The sequence below is a fragment of the Poecile atricapillus genome, chromosome W, assembly GCF_030490865.1.
Source record: "Poecile atricapillus isolate bPoeAtr1 chromosome W, bPoeAtr1.hap1, whole genome shotgun sequence".
Lineage (NCBI taxonomy): Eukaryota > Metazoa > Chordata > Aves > Passeriformes > Paridae > Poecile > Poecile atricapillus.
The window spans coordinates 62,739,185-62,757,599 of record NC_081288.1 but is presented as its reverse complement, the minus strand read 5'-3'; the positions used below and the strand labels follow the sequence as shown (position 1 = coordinate 62,757,599).

At 41.6% G+C, this 18,415-nt stretch overlaps 1 protein-coding gene across 2 annotated transcripts in view; it reads left to right on the top strand.

Moving 5' to 3' along the window:
* LOC131592274 (beta-parvin) overlaps positions 1 to 18,415 on the top strand; it is a 51,719-nt gene that overhangs the window by 17,322 nt on the left and 15,982 nt on the right. Inside the window, exons 1-6 of one of the 2 annotated variants that reach the window (XM_058863680.1) lie at positions 511 to 653; positions 3,013 to 3,102; positions 4,873 to 4,943; positions 11,505 to 11,607; positions 15,044 to 15,184; positions 15,537 to 15,652. In XM_058863680.1, the coding sequence (XP_058719663.1) occupies positions 617 to 653; positions 3,013 to 3,102; positions 4,873 to 4,943; positions 11,505 to 11,607; positions 15,044 to 15,184; positions 15,537 to 15,652 (558 nt within the window). In that variant the 5' untranslated portion in view covers positions 511 to 616. Of the gene's footprint in view, positions 1 to 510; positions 654 to 3,012; positions 3,103 to 4,872; positions 4,944 to 11,504; positions 11,608 to 15,043; positions 15,185 to 15,536; positions 15,653 to 18,415 lie in introns of those variants that run through there. The other variant, XM_058863679.1, reaches the window with a different exon arrangement.

Below are 18,415 nucleotides of genomic sequence, written 5' to 3'. Positions count from 1 at the left end.
ACTTGCTCCTTTGTGGGCTCCCTTTTCTTTCCAGCATTGTGGCTCTGTTTCCTGTTCCTGCTTCTCTTTCTTTGCTCAGCAGTATAAGTGAATAGTGGGAGCAGTGAGCAGGGAAAAAGTCCTCAGCATTGTTCCAGTGCAGCATGAAAGGAATGCTGCAGGTGTGGGCAATGCAAGGAAAAGTTCACATTCCTGAGTGCAGGTGCCTGTCTGCATGCTGCCTCTGTGAACCTGTGTGTCCCTTGGGGCAAGCTGTGGAAACCCAGCTGTGCCTTCACCACGAGGTGCGGGTAACTTTCTTGGGAAGCACAGAAAACCCCGTCCCTGAGGTGCCTGCCCTTAGACAGCCAGCGTGGGCCAAGTCAGGCACTAGGCTCTCTTGGGATGGGGAGGAATTCCTGGCTGGGACCATGGCCAAGTGCTGTGTCCTCCCTCCTGGCCCCCGTCCCCGGCAGCTGGGAGCTGATCTTAGTGCCTGCTCCTGTGTCACTGGGCCCAAATTAGGGGGGTTTGGCAGTCTGGAGGTGGCAGTGCCTTATCCAGTTGCTGCCACTCCATCAGTATTCAGACACCCCATGGGCTTTGTCTGTGACCTGTCCTTGCTGCTGGGGCCAGGATGGCCGGACTGCTATGTAGGAGGCACAAAAAAGGAGGTAGGAAACACTTCCTTTGTGAAAGGAATCTCTTCATAAGGACTGGTGTGCTGGTCTCTTCCTGGGAAGCAGCTTTGGGAAGCTTTCTGCTGGCAGAGCCTTGCTTTGCTGGTAGAGGTAGGAGAGGATGTTTTGGTCCCATGGGATTTGGCACATCTGCACATGGTCTGAAAATGAGCATGAAGGTTTTATGTGTCTCTTCATGTCATGAGGGATGGGGGCTTAATAATAACAAATTTGCATTAATGCTTTCTTTAGTAAATTGCTCAGAAACAACGTATTTTTGTTAGGAAGGGTAGAGATAAGTTCTATATTAAAATAAGAGAGTAAGTGCATCACCTTATTTGGACTTTTGGGAATAAATCTAGTTTAGCCGCATTTTGAAGTATTCTGGCTTGAAGTGTTTACATCATTTTTTTCATATACATACGCTGTATGCATTGTATGGCCATGCATTCATGTCCAAAGGAACTTAGCAGCTCTCCTCTGCATTTGCAGAGCACTGGGAATAGTGATGCCCTGAACTTACTGAACACTTGGCATTCCCAGAATGTCAGCACTGTTGTGATAATGAAGAGTGCTACATATAGAAATAAGGCTGGTAGTTCCTATACAAGTCTGACTTACTTGAAGTTTGGGCATTTATAGTCCTAGCAGGGTTTTAAAAATCAAGCTTCAGTTTCCAGATAAATTGTCTTGTGCCTCCTGGCAGCATCACAATGTAGGAGCTGTTGGGGTGAGAAAGCTCTAGTTGGGAGCAATGCAAACAGGGCTGGATAAGGCACATTGTTAGACCTGGTTTGATCTGTTGTATGAAGCCTTCTTGCTCCCTGACATTTTTGTGTGGACTTTTTCAAGAAAACGAGAAGGAATGCTGAAAAAGGGAACTTAAGAATTTGTTTATCAGCATCTTTATTCAGAAGGTTAAATCTCAGCCTGAGGACGTGTTTTGTTTGCAGGCAGGAACCATCAGGTGTCAAAATATGAGACTGAGGTTTGTTGCTTGCACTCCATAACGAGGATTTTAGTCGTGATCAGCATCATACTGTGAAGCAGAATTAACTAACCTCTTGGGACCGCAACTAAGAAATGTGAGAACTTGTTTCAATTTTTTGTGAGGGAAGCAGTGAGGATTGCTTCTTCCCCGTCCTCCACTGTGGCAGTAAGATCTCTGGCTTTTCCACTTCTATGAGGCAGGAAAACAGCAAGTCCTGATGCAGAATTTTGTAACCTTCACAGACTGCATCCTAATGTCAAGCCTGGTTTGTTTGGTAGGTGGTATGTTTTCCCAGTGGGAAAGGGGAATAATAACTGCTCTTGAAAGGGAGAGCTTGCAGGGATACTGTGACCATTATTTAACTGTTCCTCCTTTTCTTTCCTGAGAAAAGTTTGCCTAGCAAACCCTATTTATTTAGAAGTTCTTGCTTTCCCCTGAAAAGAGTGTGGGACCCCTCCCAAAGGAGACTGGACTACCACAAGTGCTGCCACAAGTCATTTTCCTTCATGCTTGCACAGAGCTATCACTGAAAATATGGGGCTCTTGTGGTTTCATGCCTTGTATTCAATGTCACCTGAGTTTAAGGGGAGATGAGCCTTGGAGAGTGTGTCACAGCAGTGCTGATGTTTTTCTTACGGATAAGCTCCGTGAAAATACTGAAGAACTGTTCAGTATTTGTCCTCAAGTTTAGTTCCTTCCTAATGGTAGGATGCAGGGAAGTATTTTAGCTTCCATTTTATTTATGAAGTGTGCTTTACTGAGTTTTCCAATGAGAGTGGTAAGTTTAGGACAGCTTGAGGTAAAAAAATTCAGATTTGTGTTCACCAGATCATGGCACATCTATTTTATGAAGTGGCAGCATTTGAATTAAATACATTTTCATCTTTATTTTGTAGGTCTCCCTGGGATTCTCTGAGGATTTAATAAGGACAATAGCAAGCTGCATGTTCTGCAGCTAGAAAGGGTGGGAGTGAGTGGTGGTCATGCTGTCAGAAAAATGGTTTGTTTTTACAGTTTGATGCCTGCTCTAGGTTGGGACCATCCTGCAGGCAAAGTTCACACCCCTTCCTTCTGGAGAAACAAGCACTCTGAGCTTGTTCTTACCACAGAATTGGGTTTCCTGCTAAAAGTTTCCAGCCACTTCTGTGGTAGCTCTGTTTAATAGGAAGCTATAAAAGGATGTTACTTTGATTTTATTTTCCACTGTGGCTGCAGTTCTTTATGCCATAAACTGTGGTCCTGTTCTGAAATGGATCTACCAGATGTTGCCTGTTATTATAAACACCATCCCCAACCCCTAGATATACCTCAGCTTTGCATTTATTACACTCTTTCTGTTTGCTTTTTTTTTCTTATATCCAGTGAGTGACCTCCAAGAAGAAGGTAAAAATGCCATCAATGCACCAATGAACCCAAGCACTGTGGACATCCATCCAGAAGACACACTATTAGGTAAAGTTTTGTCCTGCAGAGGTGGTTTGTGAAGGGGACCACTCTGACCCCCACATCATTGCTTCACTGCTGAATGTAGACTGCCCAGTTGGAACTGAGAGGATTGGAAGTGACAATTGAAAAAGGTTGCATGTTGCTCGTAGACTAGAAATTAATAAGGCTAAATGGAGTTTGAAGAGCAGTGCTGAGCGATGTAGTTTATGGACTCTCCCATGTCCATCCCCATTCCCTCACTCTGAGTCCCTGCAAGAGAAATAGCATAATTTAATAGCAAAAAATGTTAAGACTTGTTGAAATAAACCACTTTCGTCTTTCCTGTCCATGTGTCTCTTAATCTAGGGAATTAGTTGAAGCAAACTAATTATAAAACAGTAAATCAAACATCAGAACAAATAATAAAATAGTAAATTAAAACCAGAAACTGTTAGTCATTTGGATTTTCTGATTAGGTGAGTAGTAGGAAATGCAAAGTACTTTTTTCCTAAGATGTGGACAAAGTGTTGGTTGCTCTTGTGTTGATATGTCTGGACCAGGATAGTCTTCAGTGATTTCTTCTGGATACCACTAAAGCTGGGTATGTCATTAGAAGATGCAGGACTGCTGCTGAAGGCCTGTCCTGCAAAGACATGATCACCAGTGAATGTTTGACCAAGTTCTGGGGTAAATCATGCTCTGATTTGATGGGTCTTGTTCAGAGTTAGTGTTTTGGGTGTGTAGTGGGTGTCACTTCCTATGATGGACTGCCTGACTCACCCTAGGCAGTAATGAGGAAGTAAAGGAATGGGGAGGGGAAAAGGCAGCAAAAGAATGAATGTTTTTTTCACTGGTTTGTGGGAATTTTTCAAGTGTGTTTAGGTAGCACAATCTTATTTTTTTAATAAAAATGAAGAGCCCTGGGTGAGGTCTAAGGTGACCAGTTAGGTGCTGGTTACTAAATACTGTGTAGTCAGTCTCGTGTCCAGGATGTGTCATGTTTCCCATGTGACAGCTGTGAGGTCTGGCACTGCAATGGGAAGTCACTGTAGGCTGGTCACTGCATGTTTTTAAAGGTTTAACTGAGCAGTGTGGCAATGGCCTGACCAAAGGTGATACCAAAACCCTTCATTTGTTGTCCTGATAGAAAGAATTGAAAAATCAATAGGAAAATAGGATTGCATATGGCCTGCCTTCTGGTCATTAGAGAGCATTTCTCACACGTCAGCAGGAGAAATAGAAGACTTGACACCTGTGAAATCTATTTTATATTCTTCCCCCATGTACTAGCACAGCTGATACAAAGTGGGGTAATTTTATCTCGTAAGCTTAATCAAAGGTTGAGGAGTTCCTGCACTCAGGAGCACATGTGTGACCGAATTTTGGGGAACCAGAGGGTGGAGGCACAAACTCTCAGCCCAAATCTCAGCAGCTGTACTGGGTGTAGTGCATTAAGCTCACTATATTCTTCCAGGTGCTGCAATTTGGGACAGGTGTTTTCAGTGAGAAATTAAATTCAAACTGAGGAGCAGGAAAAAAGTAGCTCACTATGGTTTTGGTGTGTCATTATGAATGTGCCCCACATGAGGACAGGGATTTTCCTGAAGCATTCTGCATGGGGCAGGGGAAGGTCAGGGGAGACAGTCCTGGTTTAGGGAAGTGGGGCTGTGCTGTCTTTCTGAGTGTCTCTAAAATTGCCTGACACTTGGATCATCGGACATCCCCTGGCTAAGAGGATGAGTAGGCAGTGCACATCTGAAGTGGATCTCACTAAGGTTTCCTCTCTTACTTGAACAGAGGAGAATGAGGAACGCACGATGATCGATCCTAACTCAAAAGAAGACCCCAAGTTCAAGGAACTGATCAAGGTAGGAAATCAATGTTTTGTCCTTCTTCAAACCTTTAACTAGTGAACTGGAGTAATTTGCAAGCTGGTCACCCAAGAACACAGTTGAGGAATGGCAACTTGTTACTGGAGTATAGCTGTGGAAACTGAGATGAAGATCAACAGCAAGGTAAGGCTAAAAGCAGGAGTGACGGGGGGCAAGGAAAGGCTGAATGTCAGGGTGCTCGTGGAGTTATGGACCAAAGCTCCATTGTCTATTTCTGTCCTTGTGATTATTACAGCAAGGATCAGTGCTTGGCTTGAGTTTGGTTGCAGTCCCTACACATAAAATATAGGTACATTCTGTTTGGGAAAGCTGGGAAGGAGCTTTGCACAGCATAAGTGAGGTTTCAGGATAAGGAAGAGTAGGACTGAAATGTTAGGGGAAAAGGAGGGGACCTCTTGTGTCATGGGGAAGTTGGAACTGAGATTGTTCTTACCCTATGTTCTGCCCTCTGTTTACCTGTGTTGGGGACTGGTAGTTCTGAGTCTGTCTTGTCACTGGACACACCTGCCCAAGGTGTTGGTAAGGTGTGCCCAGATGTGCTGATGAGAAATGAGACTTCCCAACTCAGCAGTGCCCATAGTCCCTGCCTGGCACTACAGAGGACTTGCTCTTGAAGGACTCGTGTTAAGGAGAACCTTTTCCATGCAGAAAGTTGTTTGGGTTAACCTAGTACAAGCTTGAGCGTGAAGAGAAGGGATGGTGAGACTGAACAAGTGTGATCTCTTTCAAAAAGGTATTTGTGCTGGTGTTACACTTCCCACTACACTTTCTCTTTATTTCTTTAAAATAGTGGTAAAAATAATTTTTGTTGGAAATGACAATACAGCTATGTCTGTGTGGCTGTGAAAACTTTGGATAGTGTATACCATTTCCTGAGAGGGGGCTGAGCTTGGGCATATTCCCTGCTGGAAACTTGATGCACCGTGGCTGCTTCCCCAAATTAAACTGCTTCAGCAAATGCCTCAGCAAACTGCTCACCTGGTACATCTTTAGAACAGGCCCACTGTTCTGTTATTACCACTGCAACAATGTGTTAAGCATCACAACACCACATCAGACTGACTTTAGCAAGGAGCAGTGCTTAAATTTCTGTTGTTCTAAATCACCGTGGTTTTAAATTAAGTGACTGCACTTTCTTTCTTTGTTAGTACCTAAATCCATTAATTCTCTCAAAGGTGCAGTGGTCTTGCAACACCCTCTCAGGATGTAATGTGGTTTCTCTGCTACTGGAGCAGTGATATTGTCAGCTGAACAAGAGTCACTGCAGTGGAGGAACCAGATGCACTCTGTGATTCAGGAGACTTGATATGGAGATCGCAATTGCTTTTAAATTGTGAATTTTCCTGCTGAGTTTAATACAAATTTCTGAGTCTTCCCAGATGCTGTAGTCCAGCAATTATATTATATTTTATTTTTTCAAATTAAAAACATGAAAATTTCCAGGAGGAATGAAAACCAGGGCCAGAACAGTGCTTAAGGATAATGTCTGAGTGCATTGCAGAATCAGGTTCAGGGTCACTAGGCCAGTTCACACTTGCACAAGGAGAGAGATCCCAGTGGAACCAGATCACCTGGTGCAGGGAGCTGCATGGAACTGGAGGTTGTTTCCTTGGGATCATCCTTGAAGGAGAGATGTGTTCTGTAGAGTGCCTGTGTAGTTTAGGTAATGGCTAATAACTTTCATACCTCTCAGCAGTTAGATTTTTTACAGGGATTCAGTGACATGGATGTGAATTCACACTGTATTGGTGTGATTCTGTAAGCCAGGGAGAGGTCTGAATTATGCTGGCAAAACTTATTTTATACTACAGAGTTTGGATAATGAAAAAATGATTCCTCATTTTTCTGTTCTTTGGTGGTTAATAGCATTTTCCAAAGCCCCAGTGCTGAATGAGAATTGCTGTGCTTTAGAAACCTAGCCAGCAAAAAAGTGTCTGCCCCACAGAGCCTGAAAGGAAAGCTCTCCACGGACTAGTGAGGAGTGGGAACTTGAACAGATGGAGGTTTTTATAGTTCCAAGTGGTTCCTTCTCTCTCTTTCTGCTCAGAGAGGAATGCGCCAATAGCAGCAGCAGACCCTCTTGCCTTTCCAAAGCTGGCAGTGGGACTCAATTTCACTGGGACCAGCCCAGGTCTCTTTCAGCACCAGAGTTAGACGTGCCAGTGGTTTGCCATCACTGATGCTGAGTGTTTCTGTCCTGCCAGTCACATGCAGTGAGGTAAATGGATCTCAGTGCAAAGAAGCAGCAGAGATATCTGCTGCTGACACTGCTTTAGTACCTCTTTGTCTCCACCAAATGTTGGTTTAATTTCTGCTAACCTCACGCCATAGGAATTATATGCATTATGGATTAGGCATTTGGAAGTGATTTTGACAGAGCCTTTGTAACTCTAGAGGAACAGACTGTACAGCATTGTGGTAATACAGAGACCAGCAGATGAAAAACACAACAAAAAGCCTCATTCCTCCCTCTTAGTAAAGAAAATATACAGAGAATCTCCTTGTTGAAGGATGCTTTTAGTTGGGGATGTGAAAAGACCTGCTTTAAGTCTTTTTGCACATATGCCTGGAAGTGTTGTTTGTTATCACCATGGACAGTTTTCTAAAAATAGTCACAATTTGTCAGTATGAAGTGTTCAGCAAAGTTCTCCCTGGCCAGCAGCTTTTTAAAACTCACTTCATTTGCACTTTGTGCAATGAAAATTTGGTACATGGCTGAAGAGACCTAAAGCTGAAAATTCAGATCAGGGAAAGAGAGATGAGTTACTGACTTTATTTATATGTGTGTATAAATATTGCATTCACAAAACAGTCTATTTCCAGTGTCTGAAATATGTGAGCTTCTTTTACTTATTGTCCAATATTTGCTCATTTTGTGTATTTCAGTAGGAAAAATATGAAAAAGAGCTTCTGCTAATTTAATGCAAAATTTTAGGACATCAGCTTGCAAGAATTATGTCCTGTCTGAGAGTGTTGTGACCACAGGCAGCAAGCCACAGTTGTAAGGTGGTTTTCTTCCCTTCAAAGCCTTCTGTCAGATTGGCTTATAACTGCAGTAACTTCTGGCCTTTAAAAGACTCATCTAAATTTTATACAGATCTAGACACTACCTGAAAAGAGTAAACATTTTCATTTGTAGTAAAACATTCACTGTCCTGGAAGATACCAACTTTTCCCATGTCTGGTTTTATGGCTTTTTTAGATCTACTGAGGTGAAGAGAAAACCAAAATGAAGCCACTGTCCTTTGACATGTGGTTTGTCACATGTGAACAGATGAAACTGAGCTCCCTAAATGCTCTGTATCTGCTTTTGGCAACAAGAAGCCTTCCCCTTGGTTACAGGATGCCAGTGCTTTGTGCTTAGCCACGAGGCCTGAATATGAATTTTTGCTATTAATTTTCATGCTCAGCTCTGAAGCCAGTTTTATACCTTTGATCTCTGCTTCCTAATTCCCCCAGAAGCTGAGGGGAAGTGGGTCACTGAAGCCAAGGTTTTCTTTTTGTGCTGTTTTTGGTGGTTGGGCTTCCTGTTTTCCCATTGTGCCAGATGTGTTCATGTACTTTGTGTTGTTTGGCATTTTTTCCGCTGCTGTACAGCGGTGACTGTGGGGTCCTTATGCCCCTGAACTCGGAATTTTTACAGCTAGAAGTGCATGTGTCTGAGCACTTGGCCCAGTTCAAAAGTGCCTTAGATGAGTGCAGATATGCATGAAATGTCAGCCATGGTTGTGAGGACATCAGAATATCATATTCAATTTTTAAAACCCCACTACTAGTTCCAAACATTATGGAAGGCTGTAGAAAAGCAGCTTTTTATAAGCCAAAAATCTAATATTGAGCTGCAGCTGTATGAAGTGCAGGCACAGGAAGGAAGAAATGGGTAGAGGAGCAGGAGATCAAACATGTTGAGATTAAGCATCTTTTCATATAAAAAAGGAAAAAACAAAAAAGCTCTTGTCTGTTTCCCACTAAGCACCAACATGCCTGTGTCAGGCTGCTAAAATTTTGAGACATTCAGGTTATTGAATATTTCCTGCTTCTGCATTTTTATGAAGGAGAAGTCGCAAAGAACTGGAGAGAGCTTACTTTCCATGAGCAGAGTCAGAAAATATTTCTGCACATTCGTTGTTTCAGTAATCAATGTGGTGTTTCCTCTGTAAAAGTTTAAAAAAAAAAAAAATCTGTGCTGAAATTTTTTTCCATGTTTCTAATTAAGGCATAATCAAGAAAGGCTTGGGATTTTTTTTCACTACAGTTCTTTCGAGTCTTCAACAGCTGTTGAAAAAAACAACCTGGAATTTTTTTCCTTTGCACATCCATTTTTTCTAGTGGAGCTGGAATTGCAGTCTGAATAGTAGAGAAGTTAGAATGTTCTTTGGGATATTTTTCCTTGGTTTAGGTACTAAACTATTAAAATAATAAAATAATTATGGCAAGACCTGTTTAATTTCTGTCTTTTTTGTAGTTTTTTGCCTAAAATTTTTCAGTGCTAAATTTTTGTGAAACATTTAATTTGCACATAGTGGAAGTATTTTCCTTTTTTAAGACCCTGTACTGTGATTCTTGTGTATCTCCACTCTTGGATATGGGATGTTGGATCTTACATTTTTTTCTTTTATTTCTACTTCCTTGGCATTTTCTAAATTCTGAATTCAATACCATTCAGCACAGAACAAACAAAATAAAATGTTTACTAGTGGTTTCAAATAGTTTAGCATCCTGAGTCTTCCTTTAACAAAACTTTTGAGGACTTCTTGAAATCCAACCTCTTCTTATAGTGACTGTAATGGGATCTGGTTTTTAAATATCTTCTGCTGAGATTCAGATAATTTTTGAAAGTCTGTTCTGTAAATCTCACAGAAGATCTAAAACTTTTATGATTTTGATCTCTTTAAGTTGATTTTTTTAATGGATGTCTATGTGTTTCAAGTTTGTATAATTATGGAATGAGGCAGTCACCTTTGAAAATCTCTTTCTGGATGATGTCTTGTTATCTAGGACTGATTTTTCAGTATAACTGATGATATTTTTGAGGTGAAAGATAGTATTGTGCTTCTCATTGGCTTCCAGCTGTGGTAATCCTTTGCCAACTTGTCACAGGGGAGCAATGGGATGGTGGTAATGCTGCTGTTGCAGAGCTCATCCTTGTGTATCCATATGTCCTCAGTCACCTCCCCTCTTGTACCTGTGTGAGAGAAGACCACTTCTGACACAAGTTGCTGACATTGAATAGTGACTAACTTACCAGAAAACCTTTCTTTTCAAAGGCAGGTCTTTGGAAGAATGATTTTTATTATTGAGGTTTTAATCCCTCTGGACAGCTTAGAGGGCAAAGGTGATTTATACAGGTGAGCGTTGATGCTGATCCTTGTTTTCCATGGGTTGGGCACTTGCCAAATCACTCAGCTAAAACTTGCCACTTACATACTTTCTCTATTTTTAGAGCTGACTTTCAGCCTTGCGTATTTTCGCATGCTTTGGAAGTACTAAAGATGTGAATTTGATGTACATGAAGCATTAGTATTTCATTTTTGGATTGTGAACTTTTTCATGGTCAGTAAGCCTAGCCAAATTTGAGATTTCTAGGTTGAGTGAACATCCGTAGCCAGGTGGAATAACTTAAATGTTCTCATGACCAACATATTCAAATGCTCGTGTTCCTTAGGATTCCCAAAGTGGGTGTTTTCCTCTGCAAGCCTGCATGTATTTTATTTGCTTTTGTTTCATGATTTCTTGTACATTAAAACCCCAGAACTTTATTAGCCATTTCAACTGCCAAGAAGAGGCAGAAATATAAATTTCGCAGAAAGTGAATTTAAAGAATCCACAGCTTTACGTGATGCAAATTAAAGATTACAGAATCTTTAAATGAAGCTTATTGTTTTTAGGTGGCTCTGGTGAATGGATTTGTCATGTCTGTGATTGGTGGTACTCTTCTCCTCGTATAGAACTAAGGAAGTAGCAGGAATTAGCATTGTGTCTCTTCCCACATAACTGTTATTTTTGCAAAAATGATTTAATTTTCCAAGTAATAGTTTGGAGGAGAATGCTGCTACCAACTTCAAACAGTCAAGGCTTGTTTTTCTGTAACTGTTCTGAAATAATTGTCTTTGGCACCTGGAAAATTTAGCTCAGTTCTTTTTCTTTTTTCAAGATTCTTTATGCTCATTCCTGTTTTACAGGTGACTGAATGATTTTTGTAGTTACAGTAGTCAGCATATGGGAACTGTTGAAATTGTAAAATTATCATCAGACCCATTTGACCAAGATTTTAATTCTGGACTTTTGTATTCTGCAATAGCTGAAGATAAAATGCTTTTTCCTGTTGTTAGGACCCGAGATAAAAGCAATAGGGGACAATGAGATGCTTTTATTCTTTTTTTTTTTTTTTTTTTAATTCAGGTCTCATCTCTGCAACTTGGAAATACATAGACATGCTTATACTTCATCTGTTTTATAATCCTGATTACTGTCCTGAATGAAAGGAATGCATTTCAGTTGGGTTTAGACACTTGCCTCCTTTTTCTGTGCTCGCAGGTTCTCATTGACTGGATTAATGATGTGCTGGTGGAGGAGAGAATCATTGTCAAACAGCTTGAAGAAGACCTTTATGATGGGCAGGTGCTGCAAAAGCTGCTGGGTAAGTCCACACAAGAGAAGGTGACCCTTGACCTTCTCCTTAGGGAGAGCCTAAAATTAACCTCTTCCAAAGCTGAAGACTGTGCAGTAGCTCAGCATCTCAGGGAGATGATCGATTTCACTGAAAACTGCCTCAGCTTCTCCATCTGTTCTCCTCAGCCTGTCTGCTGAGAGGGAAAGAAATCAGATGATTCCTAGGTATCTGTTTCAGGGACTAACTGTAGCTGAAATAATAGGGTAGAAAAGGAGTGAAGATGTTCATGTTGATGGTGTCAAACAGAAGCTGTGTGGTCAAAAATTTTGTCAGTGTAGTTTGCTTTTGAAAGCTTTTGGTCTGAGAGCTGTTTTGAGATCCTGGTAATTTTACTTTTGGGGAGAAAAAGAGAATGCATGGCAGGAGTCATGTGCTCAAAATGTGCTCTTCTGTGTGAATGACACATGAGGGGACACTTAGTTGAGAATTTGGGGTTTTGCAGCCCCCGTCCATCTTTGCAATGTGTGTGTTGATGCAGGAAGCATGGTGGAGAAGACTCAGGTTAATGCAATGATTTATGGGGGTGCTTTTATAAAAGAAGGAGGCTTGAGGCTTCCAGTGCCATGTAAATCCACACTTTTTCTTAGCCAGACTGCCCTCAGCTCACTTCTGATGTGTTTTCAAGAGTGGGCCTGGGCTGTGGGGGGTGTGTGTGTGTGTCAGAGTGGGGCAGGAGGACCTAGTGCTGCTGGTTCCACTGGTTACTGCATTTTCTGCACAGGCTCCTTAAATGACAGGTGTTTTGATGAACATCCACAAGCTTTTAAAATTAGTTAATTAGCTTTGTGTGTAGTTAAAACCCCTCAAAAATAATAACTTGAGGAATGAAACAAGAGTACTTTTAGCACTTCTAGGTTAGCCTGCAGCCAGGACCCTCCAGATGTGGTATGGATCAGTATTGTACACAGGTAATTTTAGCTGGGGAGTATTTGCTTTAATCCAGTTGTTCTTCAAAACTGTGCCTCTGCAGCTGGCAGTGGGTTTCACTGTAGCTGTCTCAGGTGTCACTGCTTGCTTACACTCCCTATGGAGCCACAGCTGCAGCCTCAAGCCTGAAGACGTTTAGGAGGTCCTTAGTTGTACCTAAGTATGTGTGTATGTAAGACATTGAGGGGCTGGAGCGTGTCCAGAGAAGGGGATGGAGCTGGGGAAGGGTTTGGAGCACCAGGAGAGGCTGAGGGAGCTGGGAAAGGGGCTCAGGGGGAACCTTCTGGTTCTGCACAACTCCCGGACAGGAGGGGACAGTTGGGGCCCCAGGGAACAAGGGACAGGACAAGAGGAAGTTGTCCCAAGCTGTGCCAGGGAGGTTCAGGTTGGATAGTGAGAAAATTTTTGCACTGAAAGGGCAGTTAAATCTTGGCACAGGCTACCCAGGATGGTGCTGGTGTCACCATCCCTGGAGGTGTTCAGAAATCATGCAGATCTTGCACTTGGGGATGTGATTTAGTGATTTAGTGGTGGATTTGGCAGTGCTGGATTAGTCCTGTAACTCAGTGATCTTAAAGGATTTTTCCAACCCTCCAAATGGTTCTATGATTTCTGTGTAGATCAGTCAGACTTAGCATATCTTAGAGGAGGAAAGATGGACCTGGACATCTTGAAGCCTGAGATCTTTAACTGCACCAACTTGTACTTGTGTACTTCGTCCTGGGCCTCTGACTGGAGAGCCAGTGCATCTCCCCTGACCTGGAGCTACCACAACTCAGCCCCAGTCTTGTGCTGTTCTTCAGTAATGTCTTTGTTTCTTCCTTCACCTTCCTTCACCTTTCAGGAAAAACTAAGAAGGTGTGGTCATTAAACTTCAAGTAGTAGTTAACCATTCCTTGTGAGTGAGAGGTGTTTTGTCTTGATAGCCAGGCCCCACATAAAAGGGTGAAAAGCAACAGCTTTGTCACTGGGCTTATGCTGGAGCAGTTTGAAATAAGATGTTAAGACACGACTGATGGAGGTGGAGCTCCTTCTTTAGTTAATTTTATCAAGGTGCAAGCAGTGCCATTCAGAGAAGCTGGAATGGCCTGCTACACATGATGTTGGTGTGAAAGGAAATAAATTTGTTTGCTAACTGGGCTGAGAATAGGCAGGAGCCTTAACATGTGACTGAAAAATTAATTTGCTTGTTTTGATAATCTTGATAAAATAATTCCCTACTTTAGATTGATAGAAACAGTCAAGATGTTCAAAGTATTTGTTAGTCGATAACCTGCAAGTCTCTTCTCTTTGGGTTACTAGAGTACTTTTATATTGCTACCACTTAAAAAAAAAAGGTAAAATCTTCAGCTAGATAAAACATCCAGAAGAAGCATACTCTTGAACTTGAGAGCAGAAATATATCCAGTATTGGAATAAGAGGAATTTTGACAACTTTGAAACATTTCTGAAAGAGTCTTCAGATTCTTGAGAACCTCATTTTGTGAAAACAGTTTTGGTGAAGTATATCTTTTGCTTTAGAGAGTGGAATGGTATATAACTGGAATATGGCCAACCAGTCCTGACCTCCTGGACAGATCAGCACAGTGAGTTTGGCCACTTATTTCATGGGTGTGTAGAGAGAACAGAGATGAGCTGTTCCCATTGCTCTGATGGCTGGAGGACTCTACCCCACCTTCCTCAGCTCCCTGCTTTTTCTATTTTAGAGAATTTTAGCTCCTGTCTCTTTTGTGCGGGCCACAACAACAGAGGAAGAGAAGAATGAGTTGTTTATGACTTTGGCCACAAATAACTATATTATGTAAACAGAACTGAAATTTTAATGATGGAATTTTACACATTTTCCTGCATTATTTCATTTTGGCAACAATCAACTATGATGTGACAGTGTCAACAACATTACAAAATTGTACCAACTTACTTTTTAAATTAGTTCCACTAAGCTAATCCTGGGTCATATGAATCTTGAGGGTTTGAGGATGCAAAATGTGCTTTAGCTTAAATCCATACCTTCAGCTAACCTGAAATAAAGCATATCAAGCTGAAGTAAATGTTCACACAAAATAGTTCCCATTTATTTTCCTAAACTAACTTTAAAAATGTCCTTTACACCTGTGCAGATTCCTTGTGCAGTGAAGGCTGTGTTTTTGTTATGCTTTTCTGCAGTGAAAGAAATGGGAAGGTATCATTAACATTGCGGCTAGCTTGATGTCTAGCTGAAAGTTGTTACATATTTTGACACCTGACTAATGAGCATGTTCAGCCAGACTTTACTAGTTTTGTCACATTTTTGTTGGAACTGACACACTTTGGTGAAAGTTTTACTTTCAGCTATTTTACCTCCCAAGGAAAAGAATTCTTTTAGACAAGTTCTGGTGGACTCCAGTGGTCTGTGCTTGTTATCTCCACACAGTTTAATCTGGTTTTGTCCGTCCTTTTTATTTATTTATTTATTTTGTTTGTTTTTCAAATGCAGAAAAATTGGCTGACCGTAAATTGAATGTGGCAGAGGTGACACAATCTGAAATTGGTCAGAAGCAGAAGTTGCAGACGGTCTTGGAAGCTGTCCATGATTTACTCCGACCTCATGGCTGGACAATCAAGTGGAATGTTGACTGTAAGGACTCTTACTATGTTTTCTGTCTCAGAAAGTGTGTTGTCACTTGGGAAGTCTGCTAAGAGCACTTTTCCTGAGTTTCCTCCAGCCAAGTGAAAAGCAAGTGGTTGGGCCTGTCTGTGATCAGAGAGGGTTTGGACTCGTAAGTTAGGCTTAAAGGAAGGGCTGAATCTAGGCTTTTCTACCTGTGAAGTTGCACTGTAGGCTTTCCTGATTTGGGAAAAAGAGGAAGAAGGATAAAAAGACTGTGTTGACCAAAAGCATTTTTCACTGCCTTTTCCCCACAGAGCTGTTTATGTAAAATAACACCTCAGTATCCTTTCACTGGCTTCATTTCCTTTGTTCCCTGCAGCCATCCATGGCAAGAATTTGATTTCCATCCTTCACCTTCTGGTGGCTTTGGCCATGCATTTCCGAGCTCCCATCCGGCTGCCGGAGCACGTGTCTGTGCAAGTGGTGGTTGTTCGGGTAAGTACCAGCTCCTGGGAGGAGCAGAGGGGACTTTGCAGTGCTGGGCACTCCCTTCCATTGCCTCCCATCTCTTGTCATTCAGAAAATGTGTGTCCCAGTTGTTTAGTGAGTCCCATGCCCAGAAATGCATTTTTGGATTGCACATGCTTAAATGAGACCCCAAGAACAGCACATCCTTTGTAGGTTTAGTGCCACCTTTTGCTATTGCAATAGCAAGCTCAAAGTGTGCAATGGGATTTTGTATAAGGGAGCACTGGGCTTGTAATTTCTGTCACTCCAGTACAGTTGTTTTTTTTGCCCTGCATTTTTTGCAGAGAAGCCATTGTAACCCACACAGCACAGGAAGGAGTTTCAGCCCATAAAATCTCCCTTGTCTGGAATGCCTGTTAGCAGTGTTGTTTTTCCCCAATGACTTCATGTGCAGACTTAGACATGTTGTTTTTAGTTGTTTTCCTTGGCAGGCCTGATAGGCTTTCATAATTTCTTTTACATTCTTATGCTTTTGTTAGCTTTCCTTAGATATGCGGAAGAGATCTGACCTAAGGAACCCTGACTGTTTCCCCCCTGCCCTAGATACTGCTCTAGTTATTCCTTTCTCTGCTTGGTGTCAACCATTTACTTTCCCTCTACAAAGACTCTACTTTCAAGCATCATTTTGTTTTATATTTAAGCAATGGTGTTTTCCAGGTTGCCTGCCTGGATGCTCTAGATGTGCCAGGGTGTGATGTAAATGGGAAATTTATGGATGCTTCCTGGTTCACAATAAATGTGATTGTTGTGTATACGAGGCAATTTTGAACTGCTTTAGTTCTTTCAGAAATAAAGCCAGAATTTAAGAACAGTGAGTTAGTTATATAGCGACATGAAAATAAATCGGAGACTGATTTATTTTTAAGTTTTTTTGTCGGTCTTGGAAAGATAAGGAGGAATATGTAAATATAAGCTGGTCAGCAGCTCTCTTACACCTTGATGATAAAAACCTCCTTCTGCCCTTCAGTGAAGTATCTTCTGTTATGAATGCACTTCTGTAACTGATAAGGCAGAAAAAATATTAGGTAGAGAAGTAAAATCTCCCTTTCCTTGTCCTTAGTTCGAGCTTCACAGCCATCTACCTCTACAGCAGAGGGAAGGCTGTGGAGAAGGTTTTCACTTCTTTTCCTGTTGGAGGGACATAGAGGAGACACCACTTGTTTCACCAGAGTCCCTGGATCTTGACACTAGGATGACAGGATGACATAAAGGCTGACAAGAAACTAGGCAGGGGAGAGAGCAACACCTGTGTCCCCGAGGGAGTCAGGTATAGTCCCCTGAAGGTTTCAGATGTAGTGGGAGTTAAGTCAAATCCTAGAGGCCCTTGCTCTTGGATCTAGAGCCTGGAGTCCTGGAGTTGGGCATGGCTACAGCTGGCCCTGTGCAAGAGGAAGCTTCTCTCAGCCCTCAACCCACCACTAGGAAAAGCTTGCAACCCTTCATCTTTGTTTATTTAAATGGAAAGAGAGGGGTGGTATGAAACAGAGCATGTTTGTTCTGGAAAAAAACTTCTGCCATGTAGTTTGGTAAACTGAATTTTTGTAGTTCAGCATCCATAATCTAGTCTCAAAATACATGCTGGTTCAATAACATAGATCTCTTTAAATGGACTTTGTTTAGCCTTTGTTATACTAATGACAGAATGGTGATCAGGTGAATATTGTTCCTAATCTAAATAAGAAAGCTACTATTAAGATTATTGCCACTATTACCAATTTGGTTTTAAGTGATCTCTTGTTACGTATCCCAATAATGAACAGGATTCTGTCAAACCTGATCACAGTTAACATAAGGTGTTAACTGAGAGGTTTTTATTTAAATGCGTCTTTCTGCTTGACTATACATTTGAGGGGATAAATAAACAGTTTAAGTGACTTCTGTGCAAGTCTTTCAAAACTGACCCCACAGCCAGAAATATGTGCAAGATGCTGTGGGAGTATGGTGCAGGAACATGCCCACACTGAAATTTTCAAAACTAGCTAAGTCTCATTTTCATGGGTGGCTTTATCCAGTTATTGAGCTGTCCTCACACTGTGCAGATCCTGAGGTACTTCTTCCTCAAAAGGACTGTGCTTACACCATGAAAATAAAGTGATTTAGCAGTTACTGCTCAGCTAAGATGTGTGCATTTCCACAGCCCATCCCAGAGCAATGCAGAACACTTTATGAGCTTGTGTAAGTGCTGTGGACTCTTTTTTCTCTTACTTTCACTGTCCTGATCCATAAAGTAAGATAATACTATGACAGCACTGTGCAACATGGAAGGTATTTATCCAGATCTCCATAGTTCCATGGTGATTCTTCCCTTTCATTAAATTATTCTCTTCCTTTAGGATCTTGAGGTGACAGACTGAGACTTTCTTAAGGTGCTGGTTATTTTTTGTTTAATTATACAGAATTGATTTAGAGTCTGAGAAATATCTCAGTAGCTCAATCCGAGTCTGTCAAACAATGCACTATCCTTTTTTGGTCCTGCACTGTTAGTTTGCTCAGAAGCCCACAAGCATTTTGGAGACAACTTTCTGTTTTGTCTTCCTTGGCAGGAAGAGCCTTTAGCTATCTGTCTTTCCATATTATGTGGAACAACTACAAGACCAACCCAGCAGAAAACCACTTTTGTTTTTATTGTTTCATAATGGTCTCCATGATGTAGCCCCTCTCAAGAGCAGAGTTCCTGAAACAGTTATTTGGAAGTGACTTAAAAGCTTTTTTGAAATCAACCTCCAGAAT